This window comes from Pseudorca crassidens, chromosome 3 (assembly GCF_039906515.1).
Source record: "Pseudorca crassidens isolate mPseCra1 chromosome 3, mPseCra1.hap1, whole genome shotgun sequence".
NCBI classification, from domain to species: Eukaryota; Metazoa; Chordata; class Mammalia; order Artiodactyla; family Delphinidae; genus Pseudorca; species Pseudorca crassidens.
Genome location: NC_090298.1, coordinates 98559043 through 98583138, shown reverse-complemented (window position 1 = coordinate 98583138; position 24096 = coordinate 98559043). Strand labels below are relative to the sequence as shown.

Below are 24096 nucleotides of genomic sequence, written 5' to 3'. Positions count from 1 at the left end.
CCAGAAACATCCAAGCTTGGATCAGTCTTTCTAAGACCATATATTTGCTCTGTGAACTATTAGAGACTTGTCACATACACAGAAGTATAACAGGATTATTTCTATCTACCTGGGGACCTGGAGTCTTTCACATTGCTCCTGTTAAAACTCTCAGAACAGCAAAACTTTACCTACAAAGTGTTAAAGCTATGACACTCCCAATTTTCACAAACCTCCTCATCTCTTGTGAGTCACATGCAGCCAATTCCAGGAATTGGAAACATGGTTGTGAGGATGAAACTGACTTTGGGGCTCCCCTTGGATATGGTCTTCCAGACTTACCAAAAGGCCATTAAGAGGAAGGTTTACCCCACCTCAGGGAAACCCGAGGAAGTACTTGCAGTCAAGGGCTGCCCGTGGCTTCTGAGCTAGGTCCGAAAAGAATTTCCTACTGTACCTGGATCTGCTGAAGCAATTTCTGCTGTCCGAGAGCCAGCAGGTACCGTTCCTGAACTGCCTCCATTGTGGACCATCAGTAGGGCTGTCAGATTTAGTAAATAAAAATACAGAATACCCAGTTAAACTTGAACTTCAGATGAATAATAAATCATTATTTTTAGTATAAGTATATCCTATGTACTATTTGGGGCATACTTATCTTAAAAATGTACTCATTGTTTTTCTGACATTCATATTGAACTAAACAGCCTATATTTTATCTGTCAACCCTACTCATCAGAAATGATGGAGGCTTATCGAGATCCAAGAGATGCCTCAGAGCATCCTCAACTTTTATTTATATGTCCTGGACAGTGAGCACGAACTTTCCACTCCCGTTAATTGGCTATAATGGAGTATATTCCCAATTTTAGAGCTTTTTCTACTTGTCATTGTTATTATCTTCCTTATTTTAAAGAGATGTTTATTTCTCTCCAAACTTAATAGCTCATCAGAAAGTATTTGAAAGTTCATTAGACAAGGGAAAAACAACACGATTCTGAAAAGTGAAGGAAACTGCCTGGTGTTTAGTAAAGAAGTATTAATTAGGGAGATTGAAAAAGCCAAACTTAATAAGCAAATCTCTCCAAGGGTATTTTCATAGCTTGATACCCTCCCACACCCTGAAAATATTATTACATCAAGAATGTAGAACTACTAACCAAATGTAAGGCTCCCATATGATTCTATCAAACTGAGGAGGCTTCTTTACTAAGCAGTGAGCAGACTTGCTGCCCCAGGGACCTTGGCAGTTGCAACATAGAGCTCTTCCCTTTGGGATGGAAGCAGCAAGTTTTCCTGTGGTCTACGTTGGCCCCAAAAATACTACACTCCCAATACTTGTCAACTTTAAGTATTTTTCTACATATCTCCATTTTTCTGTTACTATTTGGACTACATCCTAGACTTGACATTACATAAATTGCATTCAAGAAGGTATTTTTAAAAGTTGGTAGGAAATCTTAAATCTATAGCTTGCAGTCCCTGGCTTACTTTCATCCAGGTGCATAAGGGTTTTCAAAAGTAGTCAGGTTAGTTACCCCATATCACAACCCCACGCTTGTGTCAGAGATATAAAAATGTAACATGATATTTAAGGTTTTAGTTGCAAAATCATCAAGCCTTCCAGACAGAGGCAATAGAGCAAAATGATTACAGAAGCATGGATTTTGATTTGCTCCAGTGTCTTGGGCAAGTCACTTGGCCTCTGTATTTATTTGTACTTATCTGCACTTGTCTGTCACTTGGGGGTTATAATTGTACCTAGTCCATGGGTATATTGTACAAATTATCTGTAAAATAGTTAGAAGAAACCAACACAGAGTAAGCACTCCACAGACATTGGCTATTAGCTATTGGAAATATTTCTCCATGAAAAAGATTACTTTATCAGTGGATGACTCGGTGGGAGAGAGTGAATCACAGAATCACAGCATGTTGAAAGTGACCTAGTTCACACTCTTATGTGAAAAAAAGAGAAGTGTGTATGTGTAGAAAATGTCTGAAAGTTTACATAACAAATAGTCAATCATCTTAACTTTGAGGATTAGAATAAATCAGGAAAGAAGAAAAGATTGAGTGTAATTCAATTTCTATATCATTTGTGTTTCTACACTGAGACGTTTAACACACTGGAAGTGCAATTTTTTTTAATGTGGCGGGATAAAGGTTTTCAAGTTTTCCTGATACATCTGTATTATTATTTCAGAATTGCTGGCATTCCTTGTCATCTTCAGATCTACACCCATTTGAGTCAGTGGGCCATTCTGGACGGAGGAGATAATAGAGCAGAAGTGAAGTGAGAGAAAAGGAGAGAAAAGATTTTCTCTTTTCTCTTAAAAGAGGAAAGGTCTTTGGAATGGGAACAACTCACAACCAAACTTTTGGAAAGGATGTGATGGAAAATGAGACAAACATCCTACCCCTGTGATGAGAAGGATTCCTTGGGCTGGATGGAGGGAGGTCAGAGGTGGCTGGACAAGGAAACCAACTAGGGAGAAACACACATAAGTGCAGAGCAAACACCCTGAGGCCACTCAGCCTGACTCCATGCAAACATATGTCCAGCAGCCAGCCCTTCACCTGTGGTTCCCCAGCAAGACAGGTACCTCGGGGGTACCAACTCATTCTGAGTCCATTATGCCTGGCCATTCATAAACCGCTGTCTGACTTGTGAGGAATAAACTCTAAATGCTTATGAGGAAATTGGGGAAGGAGATTGAAAGGTTACTTAAACAGAAAAACAAGTTCAGGAAGGCAGGATGGTAGAGAGACAAGAAAAGGACCTTAAAAGATAGAAAGGATTTGCCAAAGAGGAGAAAGAAAAAGAAATTATTCTGAATGGGTTAACCTGCAGCTAGGAAGTTAAGGAAGATTATTGATGTGTGAGGACTATGGAATAAAGTGAATAAAATTTATCAGAAGTTGCTGAGAATATGGTAAGAAGCATGATTATCAAATTATTAATTTCCTGCAATGGGATTCTAGGGGGACACTAGGAAGGGGAAGCAAATGTTCATGAGATGACAGTAGCAGGTGGAACGTTGTTTCAGGGGAATATCAGTCTTGCAGTGTGTATCAGAGGAGGGCAAGTGTGAGCAAGCAATGAAATACTAAGTGTATACGGTTCCTTCACTGAGTACACCCAGCCCCGTGGTCAGACTTGAGAACAAGCAGGACTTCAGGTACTGGAGCTACGTTTCATTCATCAAGACTTGAGAAGACACCCTTAACTCAGGTCTTCTCTTCAAACTCCATCTTTCCTTCTTGAGCTTCATTTGGCCTCCTCCCTTACCCTCAAGCTGTGGACTAATGCCACAGAGCAAGATGGGTCACTAGTGTCCTCCATCCCCTAGCGACTGTGGTTCACATCAGTGGAGTACCAAAGGCAATAACCAAGTAACAGACACAAGAGTGTATGAACAAGAAGAGATTCTGATAAGGCTTTCTGTGACAGTGTGGACCAAGTCGGCTGTATATGCCTGGTATCACCTTCATCATGAGCATCCTTAGGGGAGAAGTTCTCAGAAGGCAGAGCCTGGCTCTCTAGAGGCTCTGCGTCCTCACAGCCCACTCAAAGACCTCAGTTACAGCTTCGGCCCCCAATATCTCTCCCTCTGCCTACTCACGGTTTTTGAAGTCTTTCCTCCACATTTCTCTTGAGAGATGGAGGAGGAGGAAGAGGTTCAGGCCAGCTCAGACTCCCCTGGGATCCCAGCAGGATGCCTATCATTAACCTCCCACCTTCTAGGAAGCTCCTAAGATCTCCACATTTGGGGGAGTTTTCATTTCATCTGTGCTTCAAATTGCTGGCTGGAGATGGCCTGTCGGAAGGTGGCTAAAAGCAAGTAGGAATCCTTCGGGCAGCCTGGCCCTTCTCGACTGTCAAACATCTTCAGGGAGATTCTAGGAAACATTGTTTGTTCTAGAGAAGGGAGGGAAACAATCCAATTGTCCAATAATGCTTGAATGGAAAATAAATGATGCTATACGCATGTGACGAAATAATATCAAACAGTCAAAAATAAAAGACCTAGATCTATATGGATTGACGTGGATAAATCTTGAAAACATAATATTGATTGAAAGAAAATAAGATAAAGAATGTTAGATTATGATAACAGGTATGTAAGTATTTAAATATTTAAAGCAATTCAACATATTGCTTGTAAATATATATATAGATGCAAGAAAATAAACTTTATCCAAAGAACACATTATTTACATTTAATTTGCTCATTTATCTAGGAAACCCAAAAGAACCCACAGATAAACTAGTAGGAACTAATAAGACGGTTCAACAAGGCAGACAGATAGATACAAGATCAATAAATTTTAAAAACCAATCAGGCTCCTCTACACTGGTGATAACAAATTAGAAACTGTAAAAGAAAATAAGAAAAAAATAAGATCTAAAAATAGTTACAAGAGCTATATAAATTTAGAGCTAAGCATATGTAAAAGTAAATAGAACTAACAAACTGAGTATGACCAGTTAAACTCTGCCCAACCCAAGGATTAAAAAAAGACCATTCTTACTTTATGAGAACAGACCCTCTTCTTAAGTAGCAGATCAGTAAGTGAGAGTGAATCAAAGAAACACAGCATTTGAAAAGTCAGCTAGTCCAAGCCTCTTGATCACACATACAGAAGCTGAAGCCCAGGAAGGTTGAGTTACTTGGTAAAGGGCCCAATGTCCTGACTGAAGGACTAGCATTTTTCACTAATTCATAAGACACAATCAACTTCAGTACCTTGGAAAGAGATGGAAAAAAAATGAAGAAATCAATCATATAGTTACTCATCTTTAAGTACAGAAATAGCCATGACAAAATTACAGGTATTGAGGGAAAACTGAAGTACAGAGTTTAAAAGGTCAATAATCCATTGGAGACTATTTAAAATATTAATATTAAATCTCTATATAAAAGACATTAAAAGATCTCCAATCAAAATGTTAATTTTAGAATAGATATGGTATGATATAATTTATAAATAAAAAATCTCTATAAAGCTATAAATCACATATAAAGCACCTACATATGTAAATTCATGGACCAAAAGTCTTGAAATCAGACAGCTAGTGATCAATAATCTCTACAAAAGGAAGTAGTCTTGAGAGTGGGGTTGGGGGGTTATGAAGGGGGACTTTTATTGTACTTTTATACATTGTACCGTTTAAAATAATTCAGTTTTTTTAAATTAATTTATTTGGGGCTGCATTGGGTCTTTGTTGCTGCCAGCGGGCATTCTCTAGTTGCAGTGAGCGGGGGCTACTCTTAGCTGTGGTGCACGGGCTTCTCATTGCAGTGGCTTCTCTTGCTGCGGAGCACGGGCTCTAGGCGCACAGGCTTCAGTAGTTGTGGCACGTGGGCTCAGTAGTTGTGGCACACGGGCTCTGTAGCGCAGGCTCAGTAGTTGTGGCGCGCGGGCTTAGTTACTCCGTGGCATGTGGGATCTTCCCACACCAGGGCTCGAAGCCATGTCCCCTCCATTTGCAGGCAGATTCTTAACCACTGCGCCATCAGGGAAGCCCAATAATTCAGTTTTTTATAAAGAGAATATTCCTAATATTATTCCTAAATTTTAAAAATATATAGTTGGATAACACTATGAAAAATTAACTGATATATTTTTTGTTATTTCTCTTTGCTCCGTGGATTTTTTTCCCCATCCGGTCAGCTAGGCACTCTGAGTTCACTGCATTAGGAAGGTAAAGACTCAGCAGAAATGAGGGAGAAAAAAAGAAAATTCTCAGCTTTGGAATGTTAAAAACGGAGGCCACAGTAGAACAGGTGAGAATTCTGTGAACAAAAAATAAATCTCATTTCAAATGTAAAAAGTATTCTCTGCACTGGGAGGCAGGAGAGGGAGGGAGGGAAGGACTGAAGGAGAGAGATCAGCGTGGCCAGGGACATAGAAACTGTGCTTGAGGACGATATGCCCAGGAAGACAATCAGAATCTGGAGAAGATTCAGCCTGCACGTGACCATCACCTCCAGCCAGCACCCCCATCTCAGATCTCAGGAAATTCAGAGAGAGAGTGGGAGTAAGTCAGGAGGGCCACGCACACAGTCTGTGTGGCAAGGGTTGTGGCCATTCCCTATGTGTGAGAAGTCCCCAGCAATTTCCAGGCCTCCTTCTGGAAAATGCTGGCGGACGTCTCTAGTGCTTATGCGAAAGCTTGTTCACAAACCTTGAAAGATACAGATGTAGATGACTGATAGATAGATGCATAGATAGAAAAATGTAATTAAATAAAACATCCAGGAAAGGTTTGGAAAATGCCCTTTATTGCATATGATGTTTATAACATTATATTAATGTGAGACTGAGTGCTGGTCCCTTCATCCTCCTTCAGACCACGGCATTCTGTCTGCTACTATCCTGAGGGTCCTTTCTTCTCCCTGGAATGGAGAAAACAAATGAGGTAGAACAGGAAGAGACAAGAAGCAGTATAAGCTCTGCTGGTCAGGGTTACCCTCCAGCGTTGCCTTAAAGCTCAGAGCCACACACAGCACAGTGAGCTTGGCTCCAGATCAACTACCGCACAACGAAGGTTCTGGAACATTTCCATATCTCGGGGGACCTCATTTCCACGTGACTCTCTTTCACATTCCCCTTTGCCCCAGAAGGCTAGGTACAGTGGTCAGGGTGAGATCTCAGCTCAGGCCAAAGGCTCTCAGACCTCAAAGTTCTGGTCCTGCAAGGGGCCCTGTCCTCTCTTCAGACCACTCCTGGCTCTCTCTGCCGAGAAGGAGCTGCTGGAAGTACATCCTCTTAGAGTTGAAGTCCACCGTGCAGGCCCTGAGAAAACTCCTAGTCAAAACGCTCCACATTCTTGTTTAAGTCAACAGAGGTCAATTCCTTTGGAAGTGCTGGGTGTGTCCCCAAGTCGACGCAACTGCACAGCCATTAGGTAAACCAGCACATCTCTGCAGCCCCTTCCCTTAGACTCCTCTGGGCCCTCGTGACATAGGCTCAGGAGACTGTGCCAGCCTCCAGCCTTACCTCTTCCAAGAGAAGGCCACACCGTCTTCTGGGATCTTCTGTCCCATGAATCTCAGTTGCTGTGTGGAAATCAAAAGAGAGAAAAACACTTCTTAGCTAAAGAGAATTTCCTGTGGGAGCTGAAAAGCTCAGGATAAATTCCCACTTACAGTCATGACTTTATTATTAAATGACTGGGCCAGAAGCACGGGAGCCGGTTATCTCCCATTCAGTTGTCCCCCGAGGTGCTAAAGCCCCCAACTCTCCCTTATGGAAGCATGAGCCTGGGGTGGTGAGACGGGACTGGCTCAGGGAAGGTACAGCTCCCTCCGCAGCCCCAGCCCCTGCTCACTTCCTGTCCTTCGGAGAATGAAACACATAGACTGGACACCGGCTCCTCGGGCAGAGGTCTTCCCCCGTGGGCTGCTGCCCCTCATTCTCCTTTTCTTCTTGCTCCTCTTTCTCCTCCTCAGAGGTGCTCTCGGATTCCACATTGTCCGTCAGCTGGGACATGGCGAGATGAAAGACATGGCAGCTGAAGCCGTCCTGGACACTGTACTGCACGTGCTGCTGGAGGATCTCCAAGGTGGGGAAGACCCGGCAGCAGGCCATGCACCTGAAGCCCATCTCCATGGTCACCAGCCAGTCCGGTGTCTTGGCCCTGGGCGTCTCCTTGACTGCAGGTGACCCTGATGGGCTGTCTGGCTCTGCCCTTTCCTCACACTCATTCTCCTCCCCAGTGGGCTCACTGTCAGACAGGTTTCTGGTGGACACATGAGAGATGGCATTGCCTACCCACACATGCTCAGGAAGGGTCACTTCTTCTCTCCTCAGCTGCTTTTCTAGCAACTCCAAGGGTTTCTCTATCATCCAGGAGACAGCTACACCCTTGTTCACTTGTACCCGCATGTAGAATATTTTCATGCCCCTTTCCTCTTCGTCTGTATACAGAGAGTCCTCATACGATGAAGAGGATGAGAAGGAGACATACTGTGATGGGGGAGTGGTCTCCCCTTGTTCCTGAACCTGGGCTAGGGGTGCTCTAGGCTGGGCAGTGTCTCGATGTAATCTCTGGATTTCTGAAAAAGGAAATTAAAAACATAATAACATGCATGGGCCATGCCAGAAGCTGAGGGAGCAGGTGTGGTAGACGAGGGAGGGACATTTGCATGACATAGCTGTGTAATGAGCTTGGTGTCTGTTGGCCGTAGGATGGAGTGGTGTATCTGGTGTCATCTGTGGGCTTTTCATCTGCGCGTGGGGGGATACTGGAGCGGTGTCTGTATACAGGGGTGTGGAGTATGGTGGTGAGGGCTGTGGTATGTGAGGGATGCGGAAGGATGCGTGTACGACAAGGAGTGTGAGTTTGGGAATATCGGTGGTGCATTACTTGTGGAATGGGGCTGTGGTGCAGGAGAAGAGCACTGTGGATCACGTGCCTGGGGTTTATGTGTGCACTGAGAAGGGCTGTGCCTGGAGGGCGGATGTATGTGTGAGCTGTGTGGACCTCAGCTGGGTGGTCCTGCTCTCAGGCTGGAGGTCTATGATGAAGAACTCTGTCCTTCTCTGGAAGCAAGGGCAAAGACAAACCCTACATTTCCCCCTGAAGATGCTTAATCCGGTCCCTCTGCCCTCCACCTCAAGCCCAGACCTTTCCGGCCCCTGCTCCTTGACTTCCCCACCATGGTGGTACCAGGATTCACACGCCCCCCAGACTCAGCTGGGATCCCTGCCCTCGTAACAGCTCAGCCATCCTGCCCAGGCTCCTCCACAGAGCCCTCATCACCTCCGATGACCCTGGGTTTCCTCTCAGCCTCCCTGGGATCTGTGTGCCTCCTGCCTCACAGCCAAGCACCCCCTCACCTGAGGAGCCCCGCGCCCTTACCACTGCAGATGAGCTTGCGTGGAGAAGAAGCATAGGAGAAGTATTCAGAGGCAGAGGAGACCTCCCCTGACCCTGGGCTGCAGCCTTGGGCCACCACAGTGGATCCAAGCGGAGGGGGATCCTCTTGTGACTTCAAGATTCCTGAGGGAGGAATGAAAGGCTCAGGGTGGGTTCATCAGTCCTCTGTCCACAGATATTTACTCAGTGTCTGACACGTGTCAGGTGCAGCGAATACACACAGTTGAGAGTGTGGTTCCCGGTGGATACTCCAGTATTTAATTCAAATCAATACTTATTCTGTCAGTGTCTTGTTGGTAATGTAGGCCTCAGTGATGACTGCGTATGAGGGAAGAGTGAGTGATGTGTATCAGTTAAGTCTGTGGTAAGCGTGGGGTTGGCGTGGGGAGCACAGTGCAGATGTGTCTATCTGTGTCTGTGGGCTTTGTGTGCGTGGTTTCTGTTCACAAGTCAGGAATTCTGGGACATGTAACTTTTCCTCATTACATGGTGTGGCTTGTATTTATGGTGTGTGTTCATTCTTTCATTCACCAAGATTCAGTAAGCAGCTATTCCTATGTATCCGGCACTCTTCCATTGTTCTAGTCTCTGGTAATGCTGCACATTCTAGTAGGGGAAGACAAACACTAAACAAAAATACAATCAATATATAATACATCAGCTGGTGGTAAGTATATAAGGGTTGCCAGACTTAGCAAACAAAAATACAGGGCAGCCAGTTAAATTTCAATTTCAGATAAACCCAGAATAAATTTTTAGTGTAAGTATTCCCATGCACTATTTGGTCTTACTTATTTTTAGTGTAAGTATGGCCCATACAATATTTGGGACATACTCCTACTGAAAAATTACTTGTTGTTTATCTGGAATTCAAAGTTAACTGGATAGCCCATATTTTATCTGGCAATCCTGACATGGGTTAGTGAGACTGTGGTTTACTGTGGTTTGTACAAAGCGGGTCTGGCATTACTCAAGAATGTGTTATAAGTGTGGTGTGTATGACATGTGACTGGTTCTTATAGAGGTATTTAGAGATAGCTGAAGTTAGCTGTGTTTGTGCGAGAGTTGAGGAGATACATATATATATATATAGTGTGTGTGTCATATATATATAGTGTGTGTGTCTATATACATTGGAGGAGAGGATTGTGACACAGGTGGGTTGTATGAGAATGTAGTACAGGAGTGATGCGTGTATATACCTACATGTGCTGTGTGTGGTTTAATAAGGAAGTCGTATGTGGGGTGTGTGATATTTTTGCTGTATCAGAGTGTACATGGGTGTATGAGTTACTGTCTCATAAAACACCCCTAACAATAATTCTGTATACACTCTTACATACACCGAGTGTCACCCAGGTCCAGGCAGGGTGACAAGAACTTTACCATGCAGACTTTATATCTGATAAGCACTCTACCCCCATTCATCCCGCTCTTCTCTCCACTACCACACACACACACACACACACACACACACACACACACACACACACACTCTCTCTCTCTCTCTCTCTCTCTCTCTCTCTCTCTCTCTCTCTCTCACACACAGGAACATAGAGAAAAATATTCTGAATGGTGGGGACAGGGGCAGTCATTGCCTTCCCCAGCCTGTCCCAGCCACTGCCTGAAAATCTGCCTGCTGTCTAGACCTCCATTCCCAGGGCCCATCCTACAGTCTCCAGGGCCCTGGGCCCGGTAGAAGCTACTGGGCTCTAATCTGGGGCAGAGGCCTCTAGCTGGAACTCTGGGGTGGGCTCCGCTCTGCCCCACTTCCTCACATGACCACCCCTCTCCCAGGGCAAGCTACTCGCCTACATTTAATGCACGCAGGCACCACGTGGCCCGTGGCTCTCAGAGCTCCCCGCAGGACCCTGAGGACATTTCTTACCCCTGCCCACGTGGTCTCAGTCTCTGGAAAGCCCTTCCCTTCCCTTGATTTCCTTTGGGAAATTCTTCCTGTTGAAGGAATAAAACTTCCTTGCTTTCAATATGACACCATCCCTAGACAAACAATCTTCTTTTGAACTGCATTCCACTTCTCAAGGTATTTTTCAACAAGGCCTTCAACTCATGGGGCTTCTCTTTCCACTTTGGTAAAAGGGGCCAAGCAACTCATGGGTCTCTCTCAGCATCCTTGCATCCTTCACATCCCACACCTCATGACCCCAGGGAAAGATCAAAGAGAATAAGAGACAACTCGGGGACTGAGAAAAGCTGCACCTCTAGGTCTGTGCGAGCAGGATGCAGCCTGCTGTGCGTCCGACAAAGCTCCAGGCCCGGCAGCCCCAGGAGAGAGTCCTCAGACCAGCGGAGCTGACCTCCCATCTCCCAGGGGCATCTGGCCCGTTCTGTGCCGTCTCACACCACAGGGACCCTCCGGATGGATACGGCAGCATCAGTGAGACAAGGTCTCTCGCTCCCTGCTTCACAGGTGACAGGTTCTCAGTAACCCCCCCTTCCTAGAGAAGGTTCAGTTTGGCAGAAACCCATGTGCCCCAGACAAGTTGCCCCCCCCCACATACCTCCTCCCTTCTCGGCAGTTTCCTGGGACTCTTCATTTTCCAGATGTTTCCTCTTTTGTCGCTGTTTCATCGTACCAACTAGAAGTCTCCCTTAGAAGATGCCTCACCTCCAACTCCTCCTCTTCCCTACAGCTTGGCCCTTCTTGGCTCTTGGGAAATCCGTTGAAATGATTCAATACCAATAAAAATAGTCAAGTCTCCTAAATGGCTGAAGAACTTAGACCACTTAGTGAACCGGCAGTACTGCCTAGCGCTCACCAGGGCTGCTAAGTTTCAAAGGTTGCCACGGCCACAGCAGAGTTCTCTGACCTCAAGGATGACCTCAGAGCATTCTGTGGACCTAGGTTCAACAGTCTCTGCAACAGCACAGACCCCATTTTCAAGAACAATTCCTTTTTCCCAGTAGAACCTTTCCCGTGAATTCAACTCTCACATCTTTCCAATGTGGCAGGATATTTTGAGATGTTAATCTGTTCCTGTTTATTTTCTTTTCTTCCTTTATTTCACCCTTTCCCTTCTGCATTCAGGTGGGTAGCAGACCCTATGTTCTCTGGCCAGTGGAAGAGCCTGGCAGGGCATAGCAGAAATAGCATGCTGAAGATCTTGGCTTTTATTTCTAAAATCGCAAACTCCATGGAAAAGAGAGGATACTTGAGCAGAAACATAACAGAAGCAGGTTTTTGAAATTAGGTACTGTCTTGTTTCCCTACTGGAGTGTTGAAATGTGCTAATTAAGTCAGAGAGAGATGTCTGCAAATCCTAGAGGAGAAAAGGCCTCTCAAGTGCGGCTGGAGGGGTAAATGAGGCAAAAACTCTAAAAGGAGATGGCTATAGTATGCACACAAGCAGAATCACGGCAACCTGTCCCATGCCTGGCACAGCAGCCACCAAACCTAAAGGAGGCATGGCCCCCGAGCTGATGGACATCTACACTTACAACTGTGGGCTCCAGTCAACAATGATCATGCTTCCACCCACTTCCTCAAAAGCTTGGCCCTGTATGACTTCCAAATAGGGACGGCGGAAATCCAAACAGGACACCAGCAGGATCAAGGCTTAAAATACAAATTGCGTGGAATTATAAAAAAAATTTTTGTACTGTTTCTTGCACACCTCTGCTTGTGGGCTGTAATTTATACCAGTTATAAGTGGCAATGCATCTGGATCCTCCTGATTCCACTCTAGAATTAGAGACACCTCATTTTGAGGTAGTGGCCAGGATCCAGTGGGAGTATTGGTGCACGGGACGAGGTAGACTCCCAGAAGTCACTGCTTTCATTAGAAATACCACATGGACTGAGGCGGGTCCCAATTTGAAAGGGCACTGCAGAATGACTTAAGGTTTCAGGCAACAGGAGAGTGAAGAGAAGACAACTTCAGCCTTGTGAGGGTTTGCTGATGAGATTAAATCTTTCTGCTTCTTGGAGAATCCCTAGAAAAGATGGGGCAAGGAGGATTTTTCTTCTTAGTTTTTTTGGGGTAGAAATTTCCAAACATACACAAAGTAAAGAGAATGATATAAAAGGAGTGCAGCACCATTTACCCATCACCCAGTTTCAACAATTATCAAAAGTCTGCCATTCTTGTTCTGCTACACACACACACACAAACACACTCACTCACTCGCACACTTTTAGTTTTTTGTGTATTTATTTTGGTTTAGGAGTTTGGGGAGGGTGGGGCAAGTGCTGTTTTTTATTGCAAATCTCAGACATTATGTCATTTCTCCTTACATGCCATAGTATTTATCTCCAACAGATAAAAACTTGTTTCTAACATAACATCATTATCTCACCCAACAAATTTAATTATCATTTTTTCTTACCACAATAACTAAGCCATACTCAATTTCCTCCAAATGTGTTTAAATGTCTTTTTTTATACATGATCTATTGAAATCAAGATCTAAAGAAGGTCCACACCTTGCAATATGTCAATGTGTCTTTTAGTCTACAACAGTTCTCCCTCCCTTTTTTTTGGCACTGATTTGTTGAAGAAACTAAGTAATTTATCCTTTAGAATTTTCCACAGGAATCTGTTGATTGTATTCCTGTGATGTCATTTAAGATGTTCCCTATTACCTCTATTTTCTTATAAACAGGTAGTTACAGCTAGAGAATTAATTAGATTTAGATTCGATTTCATGTTACTACAAGATTATTTTATAAGTGATGCTGTGTACCTTCCTATTGCATTGCAACAGGAAGTACAAAAAGTTGTCCGTTTTTTTGTTTTTTTGTTTGTTTTGTGGTACGTGGGCCTCTCACTGTTGTGGCCTCTCCCGTTGCGGAGCACAGGCTCCGGACTCGCAGGCCCAGCGGCCATGGCTCACGGGCCCAGCCGCTCCACGGCACGTGGGATCCTCCCAGACCAGGGCACGAACCCGCGTCCCCTGCATCAGCAGGCGGACGCTCAACCACTGCGCCACCAGGGAAGCCCTGTCTGATTTTTAATGAAGTTAAGGTTGATCGGTGAGGTCAGGTACTGTCAGCTTGGTCCCTCCATCCATAATGATGAGGAACCACAATGCTCCTCACCAACCTTTCAACAAAGAGCATAACAACCGTTGATGATCACCACTTCCTTAGGAGTTGAACTTTCATTAGAAGTTCTAATTCCATCATTCCAAGGAGGATGATTCTTTAGGCATCTTTCTTAGACCCTGAATTTCTGAAAGAAATGAACCTCCCCTCAGAAAAGGAAAGACGATTCCAAACGTACCAGCTCAGGTTGTCCAACCTAGAAGCAATGGATTCATCACAGCTAGCCCCAGCTAGGTTGGGACATACTTTGGTCATTCCTTCATTTCTCTGTCCATTCTTCATTATATAAACAGTTATTTAGCCCCTCCTATGTGCCAGGCTCTCTAGATTCTGTACTTGAACATTTAAGAACAAAAGAGATACAAAGATTTTCTCTCAAGGAGCTTAATTCTAGAGGAGAAGATAGACAACTTTTTTAAAATAAGTAAAATACCTAGTAGGTTAGATATTTGCAAGTACCGTGATGAAAAATAAAACAAGAAACTGGATATGGGACTATAGGAAATAGGGGAATTTCTATGCTGAATGGGAGGTCATGGAAGGCTTCACTAAAAGGGCCTCATTTCAGTAGTACCTGAGGGCAATAAGGGAGCTTAGAGCCAAGGTTACATTTTTTAGGCAAAAAGAGACTGGAGTCTGGGTCGGGGATTGCTTGGCGTGTTTGAATACCAGGAAGAAAGCCAGCGTGGCTGAGGGAGGGAGAGAGTGGTAAGAGGGGAAGTCAGAGGGATAATGAGGAACCAAATTATATAGGGTTTATAGGCTACTGCTAAAACGTTGGCTTTTACTCTGAGTGACGTGGGAAGCTTGGAGAGTTTCAAATGAGAAATTACATTTTAAAAGATCACTCTAATTGCTTTGTTAAGAACAGACATTTGGAAGGCAAGGTCAGAATCAGAGAGAATAGTGGGCCTATTGCAATAAACCAGGAAAGAGATGAACCATAAAAGGAAAACTAGGTAAACTAGACGTCATCAAAACTAACATCGTTTGCTATGTGAAAGATTCTTTTAAGAGTATAAGAAGTCAAGCTAGAGACTGGGAGAAAATATTTACAAACTACATAGCCAACAAAGAAGTAAGTCTATAACATATAAAGAACGCTCAAACTCAACAGTAAGAAAATAAGCAATTTGATTAGAAAATGGACAAGAGATATGAAGAGATTCTTCATTGAAAAGGATATACAAATCGCAAATAAGCACATGAAATGATGTTTAATAGCACTAGCCATTAAGAAAATGAAAATGAAAACCATAATGAGATACCACTACTCAGCTATCAGAATAGCTATGGGATCCAGGTAAAAAATTAGCTTGTTTCTCCAAACAAATTTTTCTTAGCACCTGCGAAGTCACTATGAAAGGTACAGTGAATAAACATTTTGCTACCCACGGAAGAGCAAGTAAGTTAACACTGGAGAAAACACTCCATAAACCGTACAAGCTGCACAAAGGTGAGGCGCAACAGTTACCCTCAGGAGCTGTAATTCTGAATACTTTTAACCTCAAATGGACCGTGACCTTCTCTGTTCCAACCTAAGATTCTATAGTCGTTTCGCAGTATCCTCAGGGGATTGGTTCCAGGAGCCCCTGCAGACACAAAAATCCACGGATGCTCAAGTCCCCTATGTAAAATGGCATAATATAGTCAGCCCTCCTTACCTACAAGTTTCGCAGATGCAGATTTAACCAACCATGGATAGAAATTTTGATTCACATTTGGTTGAATCTAAGGATGTGTATTTACTGAAATAAATCCACCTATAAGTGGACCCACGCAGTTCAAACCCACGTTGTTCAAGAGTCAGCTGTAGTACCAAGTCCAGTGGGGAGGGACAGGGGGTTCCCCGTATCACCAAGCAATTATCAGACACCACCTGAGTGTTGTACAAATGCAGCTCAATTCTGACACTATTTACACAAAGATAGCGTCAGATTCCACAGATTAGGGCTCAGTCCTACAAGACTGCTCCTACCACACACACACACACACACACACACACACACACACACACACACACACACATTCAGACACCAGTAGCAAATAATGCAGGTTTCCATCCTTGCTTCTGACCAACCAGATGTTGCTTTCAGCTCGATTAATCCATTCACACAAAGCGGGCTCACAGAACTCAGAGAAACATTTTACTTACTAGATGACCATTTTACTTACTACATATTATAAGTTTTATATATATATAGACTCAGGAACAGCCAGATGGAAGAGATGCATAAGGTAAGGCATAGGGAAAGTGTCTAAATCTTTCATGGTCTCTGAGCATGCCACTCTCCTCGTATCTCCACATGTTCACCGACTCAGAAGCAATCCAAACCCCCTCCTTTTGGGTTTTTATGGAGGCTTATTAACATAAGCATGATGATTAAATCATTTGCCTTCGGTGAATGATTCAACCTCCAGCCCCTCTGACCACTTCAGAGGGGTGGGAATGGAAGTTCCAACCCTCTAATCACTTGGTTGGCTCTACTAGCAACGAGCCTTCGTCCTTAGACACCTTTATTGCCCTCAGCACTTAGGAAATTCCAAGGGTTTTAGGAGCTCTGCGCCAGAACAATTGAAGACCAAATATCTATTTCTTATTATATCACACAACCACCTTCAATTTCTACAGCACTGCCTTCAAGAGGTTGCCCAGTCCATATTTCAGTATTTCCAATGATAGGAAACAATTCCCCTCAAAGCAGCTTTGACATTTATGTATAGAAAACTTAAACTTTAATTCAGTAAAAAGAAGGATCTTCTATATCCATAGGGCTTTCCCTATGTATCCCAGTTATACTCTTTTTTTTTTTTTTAAGAAGATGTTGGGGGTAGGGGTTTATTAATTAATTAATTTAATTTTGCTGTGTTGGGTCTTTGTTTCTGTGCAAGGGCTTTCCCTAGTTGCGGCAAGCGGGGGCCACTCTTCATCGCGGTGCGCGGGCCACTCACTGTCGCGGCCTCTCTTGTTGTGGAGCACGGGCTCCAGACGCACAGGCTCAGTAGTTTTGGCTCACAGGCCTAGTTGCTCGGCGGCATGTGGGATCCTCCCAGACCAGGGCTCAAACCTGTGTCCCCTGCATTAGCAGGCAGACTCTCAACCACTGCACCACTAGGGAAGCTCCAGTTATACTCTTTGAAGACCATATCAATCAAGAATAAGCTTGAACTACTACTGGCATTTTTCACAGAGCTAGAACAAAAAATTTCACAATTTGTATGGAAACACAAAAGACCCTGAATAGCCAAAGCAATCTTGAGAACGAAAAACGGAGCTGGAGGAATCAGGCTCCCTCCCTGACTTCAGACTATACTACAAAGCTACAGTAATCAAGACAGTATGGTACTGGCACAAAATCAGAAAGATAGATCAATGGAACAGGATAGAAAGCTCAGAGATAAACCCACGCACATATGATCACCTTATCTTTGATAAAGGAGGCAGGAATGTACAGTGGAGAAAGGACAGCCTCTTCAATAAGTGGTGCTGGGAAAACTGGACAGGTACCTGTAAAAGTATGAGATTAGATCACTCCCTAACACCATACACAAAAATAAGCTCAAAATGGCTTAAAGACCTAAATGTAAGGCCAGAAACTATCAAAATCTTAAGAGGAAAACATAGGCAGAACACCTTATGACATAAATCACAGCAAGATCCTTTTTGACCCACCTCCTAGAGAAATGGAAATAAAAACAAAAATAAACAAATGGGACCTAATGAAACTTAAAAGCTTTTGCACAGCAAAGGAAACCATAAACAAGACCAAAAGACAACCCTCAGGATGGGAGAAAATATTTGCAAATGAAGCAACTGACAAAGGATTAATCTCCAAAATTTATAAGCAGCTCATGCAGCTCAATAACAAAAAAACAAACAACCCAATCCAAAAATGGGCAGAAGACCTAAACAGACATTTCTCCAAAGAAGATATACAGACTGCCAACAAACACATGAAAGAATGCTCAACATCATTAATCATTAGAGAAATGCAAATCAAAACTACAATGAGATATCATCTCACACCAGTCAGAATGGCCATCATCAAAAAATCTAGAAACAATAAATGCTGGAGAGGGTGTGGAGAAAAGGGAACACTCTTGCACTGCTGGTGGGAATGTGAATTGGTACAGCCACTATGGAGAACAGTATGGAGGTTCCTTAAAAAGCTACAAATAGAACTACCATATGACCCAGCAATCCCACTACTGGGCATATACCCTGAGAAAACCATAATTCAAAAAGAGTCATGTACCAAAATGTTCATTGCAGCTCTATTTACAATAGCCCAGAGATGGAAACAACTTAAGTGTCCATCATCGGATGAATGGATAAAAAAGATGTGGCACATATATACAATGGAATATTACTCAACCGTAAAATGAAACAAAATTGAGCTATTTGTAATGAGGTGGATGGACTTAGAGTTTGTCATACAGAGTGAAGTAAGTCAGAAAGAGAAAGACAAATACCGTATGCTAACACATATATATGGAATTTAAGGGAAAAAAATATCATGAAGAACCTAGGGGTCAGGTGGGAATAAAGACACAGACCTACTAGAGCATGGACTTGAGGATATGGGGAGGGGGAATGGTAAGCTGTGACAAAGTGAGAGAGTGGCATGGACATATATACACTACCAAACGTAAAATAGATAGCTAGTGGGAAGCAGCCGCATAGCACAGGGAGATCAGCTCGGTGCTTTGTGACCACCTAGAGGGGTGGGATAGGGAGTGTGGGAGGGAGGGAGACGCAAGAGGGAAGAGATATGGGAACATATGTATATGTATAACTGATTCACTTTGTTATAAAGCAGAAACTAACACACCATTGTAAAGCAATTATACTCCAATAAAGATGTAAAAAAAAAAGAATAAGCTTGAAATTTTATTGTAACAAATAATTCCTCCAAATCTCAGTGGTTTAAAACAACAAAGGTTCATTTCCCGCTCCTCGTACATGCCCATCATGGGCTGCCTAGGAGTTTTGCTCTTCATTGTCCTTATTCCTGCCCCCAGCTTGACACAGCCACCTCTCTCAGTCATCTTTGTAGAGAGAAAGAATTCTGGAGCCTCACACTGGCAGTGTGAGTTCTGGCCCAAAAGTAACACACATCACTTCCACCCAAAACTGTTGACCACAATCTTATTTTTAGGGAAACCACTGCCCAAAACCGCCTGCCCTGACCAGGCCCGATAGTAACCACTTGCACGAGTTATCTTACAACAGGAGGTCCCGGTAAGGAACGCGGAACTAACAAACTACCACCAACCGGAAGAATTCGGGATAGGTCAAAAGGAGAGAGGAGACTCCAGTCCATATGTCCTACCAACCTCCCAGAATCCTTCTCGCTGGAACCTATCCTAGCTGAGCAATGTGTGCACCACCAGAAAGGATCCTGAGTCAGAATGATCGGCCAGAGACAACCCAGAAACTAACCCCATTACCATAAAACCTGAGACTGCGAGCCACATGGCAGAGCAGTTCTCCTGGGTTCCCTTACCCTGCTGCTCTCTGCCCGGACACGCCTTCCCAATAAAGTCTCTTGCTTTGTCAGCACGTGTGTCTCCTCAGAAAATTCTTTTCTGAGTGGTAGACAAGAGCCCACTCTTGGGCCCCGGAAGAGGTCCCTCTTCCTGCAACATTATCATATGTCTCTCCATTTTCTAAACTCCTTAGGGAAAAGTAATTGTGAACAATACTACTGAATAGTACAGAAACCATACAGAACAATTCTAATCCCTCCCTGTTAAATATAAGACTTGACAAAATCATCAAGCTATGCATTCACAAAACTGGTCTAGAACTCAGATCTCTTAGGTCATGATTCAGAACCTTTTTCCACTATGCTATGTCAGGATTTTTATACCAAGACAATGTAGTTGGGTTAATAATGCCTTTACTTCATTTTTTGGTTTTTTTCATAAATTGATTCAGGAGGGAGACTTTGGAAGCCCCTAAAACACTTGCCTTAAACTGAAAAGCAACTGGAAAATAATCCCACTGCCTTTTGAAATGGTTGACCTAGTAAAGATTAGATGTCTGGGAGGCTTTTATGTTCTGAATATAGGGAATAAAAAGGAAACAATCTTCCTAAGTCTTTAAGAAACAGGGGGAAAAACTCTTGACTCCCACTTTGCCATTTTGATTAGCTTGTTGACACTTCAGTTCTTTGAGTAATAGCAGTGGCAACAGCTAGAGTTTAGCCAAGATAAAAGTATATGTAATAGTGTGGCGGCCCCTGCAGAACCACATACCACTGTAAATGCTTTAGCTCAATCCTATTTGCTCATAGGTCTGTGCGAAGTAACAAATGGTTCTGAAACATTTATTCCAAATAGCTTTCTTATTATTACTTTAAAGATAACTTGGCTGCCAAATACTTGCTCCCTGGTGAAAAAGAACGCATATATGGGAGGAGGATTTATGTATCAAGATATGCTGCTTATTTCGCTCCTGCTGATACAATGCACATCTAATGAATTAGAGATAATCTTCCTCTCTTCCCCAAACTGTAGATAAATGAGTATGTCGTTTCTCCCTCCCTTCAATTCATCCTGGTCATAGTTATTTTCTTTAAGAATATTATTCCCCTGCTTAAATCTTAAATGGCTTCCCAACGCGAGAAGAATAAAACCTAAAATATTCAACCGAACATTCAAAGGCCCGTAGGGTTGAAGACCCTGCCGAGTTTTCCAGACTAAGCGTAACACTCACCTTCCCGCCTCCACTCAACTAGGCCAGACTTCCCTCCCTCCATCAGAGGACAGGCGCTTGCTCAAGTCATTTCTTTCAAAAGTATAATTTTTCAAAGTACAATTTGTTTTTAAGTCCAATTAAAACCCCACTTTCTACAAGAAGCCCTTCCAGATGTCCCAGTGAGAATGGACCACACATTTTCCCAGCATGTAAGTTGTACCTCTGTGATAACTCTTTTCACATTCTTCAGTCGGGCAGACTCTTAACGAATGTGTCTGATTTCCCCCACAACATAGAGTAGGATCCCTTGGAAAGTAGAGGCCAAGATTCCTTATCTCTGGATTTTCCACATCTCCTTGCACTGAGCATGATCCCTAGCAGGACCCTGGGGGCTCCTGGGCACAAAGCCTGTATCAGTGTCCCGCATTTCTTGATTACAGGAAATAGGCTTCATTCAGCCTCCATGACCTTCCCTGAGTTCCAATGAGCAGGTTCAAACAGTTGCTAATTAGAGAAGGGAGGGGATGTGAGACAAGGGAGGAACAGTCAAAAGAAACAATAGTGCAGCCTTGGGGCAGGGTCTTGGTTCCCCCTCAAGGGATACACATAACAATATCTTTGAGCTGTTTTGCAGATACTGAAACCCCCACTACTTGGGAGAAGTTAATGGTGTGCTACCCACAAACACACAGACCCCAGAACCAGTTGGAACCGTAAGGTTGATGATGCTGACTCCCACTTACCTCACCACCAACCAATCAGAGGAATGTCCATGAGCTGATCACGCCCTCCTCTTTGACCGATTACTATAAAACTCCTCACTACCCTCTCCAGGTCAGGGCCACAGAGTTTTGAGGGCAATCGCCTGCTCTAGCCCCCCTTTGCCTGGCAAAGCAATAAAGCTATTCTTTTCTACTTCACCCAAAACTCTGTCTTGAGATTTAATTCAGTGTTAGGGTACAGAGGCCGGATTCGGCTTCAAGTATGAGCTCCTCTATCCCGCAAAAAAACAAAAGCTTAAATAAATTGCCAAAGTACTGGATCTTCTTCCTCCCTAGGCCAAACAATGTCCTGACCAGTGGCCTCTCTTCTTTTTCCCCATACCAGCACAGGAATGCCATCTCTGCATTTATGCTTGCCTGTCACCATGTTCATGTAACTGAACAAAAGTGACAGCCCTGTTCATCCCATGTCCTGTGTAATCCACCCAACTCCTTTCATCTCCATCTAAAACTATTTTTTACACTGCCTAAAATTTAACCATAAAGAAGCAGTACTTTGAATATTTACCCTTCAAAGATTTTTATTAAAATACAAGTAACCTCATGAGAAGTGATGCCTTAACTTAAACCATCATCAGCCATTGTTTTAGCAAGGACTAGGGGAAAACAGGCTGAGAATTGGGCCATTTTTTAATGGGATTGGAAATGTAGAGACAGGAAAAAGAAGAACTGGTATCTGGTCAGGAGGTAGATGTTGGGGAGGTGGTGAAAAAGTACCAACAATAAATATTCAACTTCCTCATAAATTTGCAACAGACGAAGTCTTCCTGAGCTGGTGCCCCTGTGTGAAGCAATGTATTAAGGACATAAGACATACAGATCCACTTCAAATTAATAATGTTAATAAACTGAGCTGAGACTCAGAGAGTTCAAATAACTAGGGTTGAGAAGAATATTCGAAGTTTAAAGGAGCCCAGGGATTGAGGTAAAACCCACAACTGTAAAGAACACCTTTCCATCAGGGACTTAGCTTCTATGTATGAATTGTAAGTAAGGGAAGCAGCCTTAGAAAGCAGAATCAGATGATTACTGGTGCCTAGGAAAACCTCTGGCCTAAAGAAGTAATCTGAAGTTAGCCCCATCATCCTCTAAACCCATTTGGTAGGGTTTTGAAAATCTCCACCATGAACATAATACACTTGACATGAATTCATGGAAGTAAATGAGGTTAACAGGATCTGACCAACATCTTAGTGTATCTTCCAAAGGATGGGCAGTGTATCCATAATGAGGAAAGGAATATGAAACGCTCACAAATCCCATGATTAAAATGCCTCTTGGTCTATAAATCATGTTTCCCTGCTGTTCATAGCTCTGAAAAGGATTAGAGAGAAACCTACTCCTGGGTGTGACAACTGGGGTCACTGAAGATTAGATGTTGCCAGGAGCCCACAGAGTCTGCCCTGCAGAAAGCAGTGAAATGATCAAACCCCCACCACTCCTTCTGCTGGAATATTTACTGTTGACACAAGAGTTCAGCTGTAGACTATGAGCAAAAACCTTCTGTCAATCCCTTTCAGTCCTTAATGGGATAAAAAGAGCTAGAGATCTTTCAAAACAGTTGAAGATTGCTACCTGACAGGGAGCGGGGAGTAGTGCAACTAGCATATGGGTAATTTTTAAGGCTACTTTTAAGTGTGAAGCCCTTTGACTGGTTCTCTGTCTCATGGGTGTCCCGAAATTTCCATCTCACTGAAATTTGGAAAAGAATTCAGGCTCTATCTTTCCCCAGAGAGGGGAGGCAGCCACAAGCTTTACAAACCTAGAGTTTGTACATACGGCAAAGTTAGATTTGCTTACTATTGGAGCCTGACAATACTTGATACCTGATAAAAATCACTATCAAATAACATTTATAAGAACCCAGTTGCATGAGATGGGGTACTATGTTGAGGATCACAAACAGTTACAGCAAAGGCCTCCAGGTGCCCGGAGTTTAGGGCAAGCAAATGAGCATATAGGAAAGGCAAAATTTAAAAATGGCAGACCAAATTTGAATGGACCAAGTAACTGCTTTGCCGTTGTACATTCTTCCTATCCCCTGTCACCCATCCATCTACCCATCCCCCCAAAACATACCCCAACCCTAGTGACAAAGGTGGAGGCAAAGCCTGGAAGGACAGTCCACAAGTACTGAGATGCTCAGGGTTGGGAAGGACTTCGATGCTTGTGAAATCCCAATCCATGGTACCTTTGAATTTCCTCTGCCATGGCTCCACCAAGTAATTACTTGGCACATGTCCTAGGACCTTCAGGGACTGGGAATCCACCACTTTCTAAAACAAAACAAAAAATAAACTCAACATATTTAGGCAGATAAAACATATTTAGGCAGATATAACAAAAAATTCTTCCTTGTAAGGACAAATCCACTTCCCCAGAGCCTGTTGCTTCTGGTTGCATCTTTTAGGGCCACAGAGGAAAAAAAAAAAATCAACATTCCTCTTCCACAAGACAATCCTTCTAATATTTGAAGACTGTTATCTCAGCCCTTCAGGTCTTTTCTTCAGCTACACAGCCCTATTTCCCTAAACGTCCAGATTTCATTTCCACATTGTGATGCAAACTTTCTCCTGAATGTGTCCTAGTTGCTTTATATTTATCTTAGTCTACATTCCCCAGAGCTTAACACAGTATTCCAACTAAGGTCTCACCAAGGGAAGGTAGAGTGGGGTTC

General features: G+C 43.4%; 1 protein-coding gene across 4 annotated transcripts in view; it reads right to left on the bottom strand.

Moving 5' to 3' along the window:
* Positions 1 to 6248: 6248 nt before the first annotated feature.
* FAM170A (family with sequence similarity 170 member A) overlaps positions 6249 to 24096 on the bottom strand; it is a 55501-nt gene continuing 37653 nt past the window's right edge. For 3 of the 4 annotated variants that reach the window (XM_067731520.1, XM_067731521.1, XM_067731522.1), the window contains 6 exons: positions 23499 to 23695; positions 11392 to 12823; positions 8852 to 8992; positions 7319 to 8045; positions 6988 to 7046; positions 6249 to 6383 (listed from right to left, as the gene is read on the bottom strand). In XM_067731520.1, coding sequence (XP_067587621.1) covers positions 7040 to 7046; positions 7319 to 8045; positions 8852 to 8992; positions 11392 to 11461 — 945 coding nt within the window. In that variant the 5' untranslated portion in view covers positions 11462 to 12823; positions 23499 to 23695 and the 3' untranslated portion in view covers positions 6249 to 6383; positions 6988 to 7039. Of the gene's footprint in view, positions 6384 to 6987; positions 7047 to 7318; positions 8046 to 8851; positions 8993 to 11391; positions 12824 to 14112; positions 17703 to 23498; positions 23696 to 24096 lie in introns of those variants that run through there. The other variant, XM_067731523.1, reaches the window with a different exon arrangement.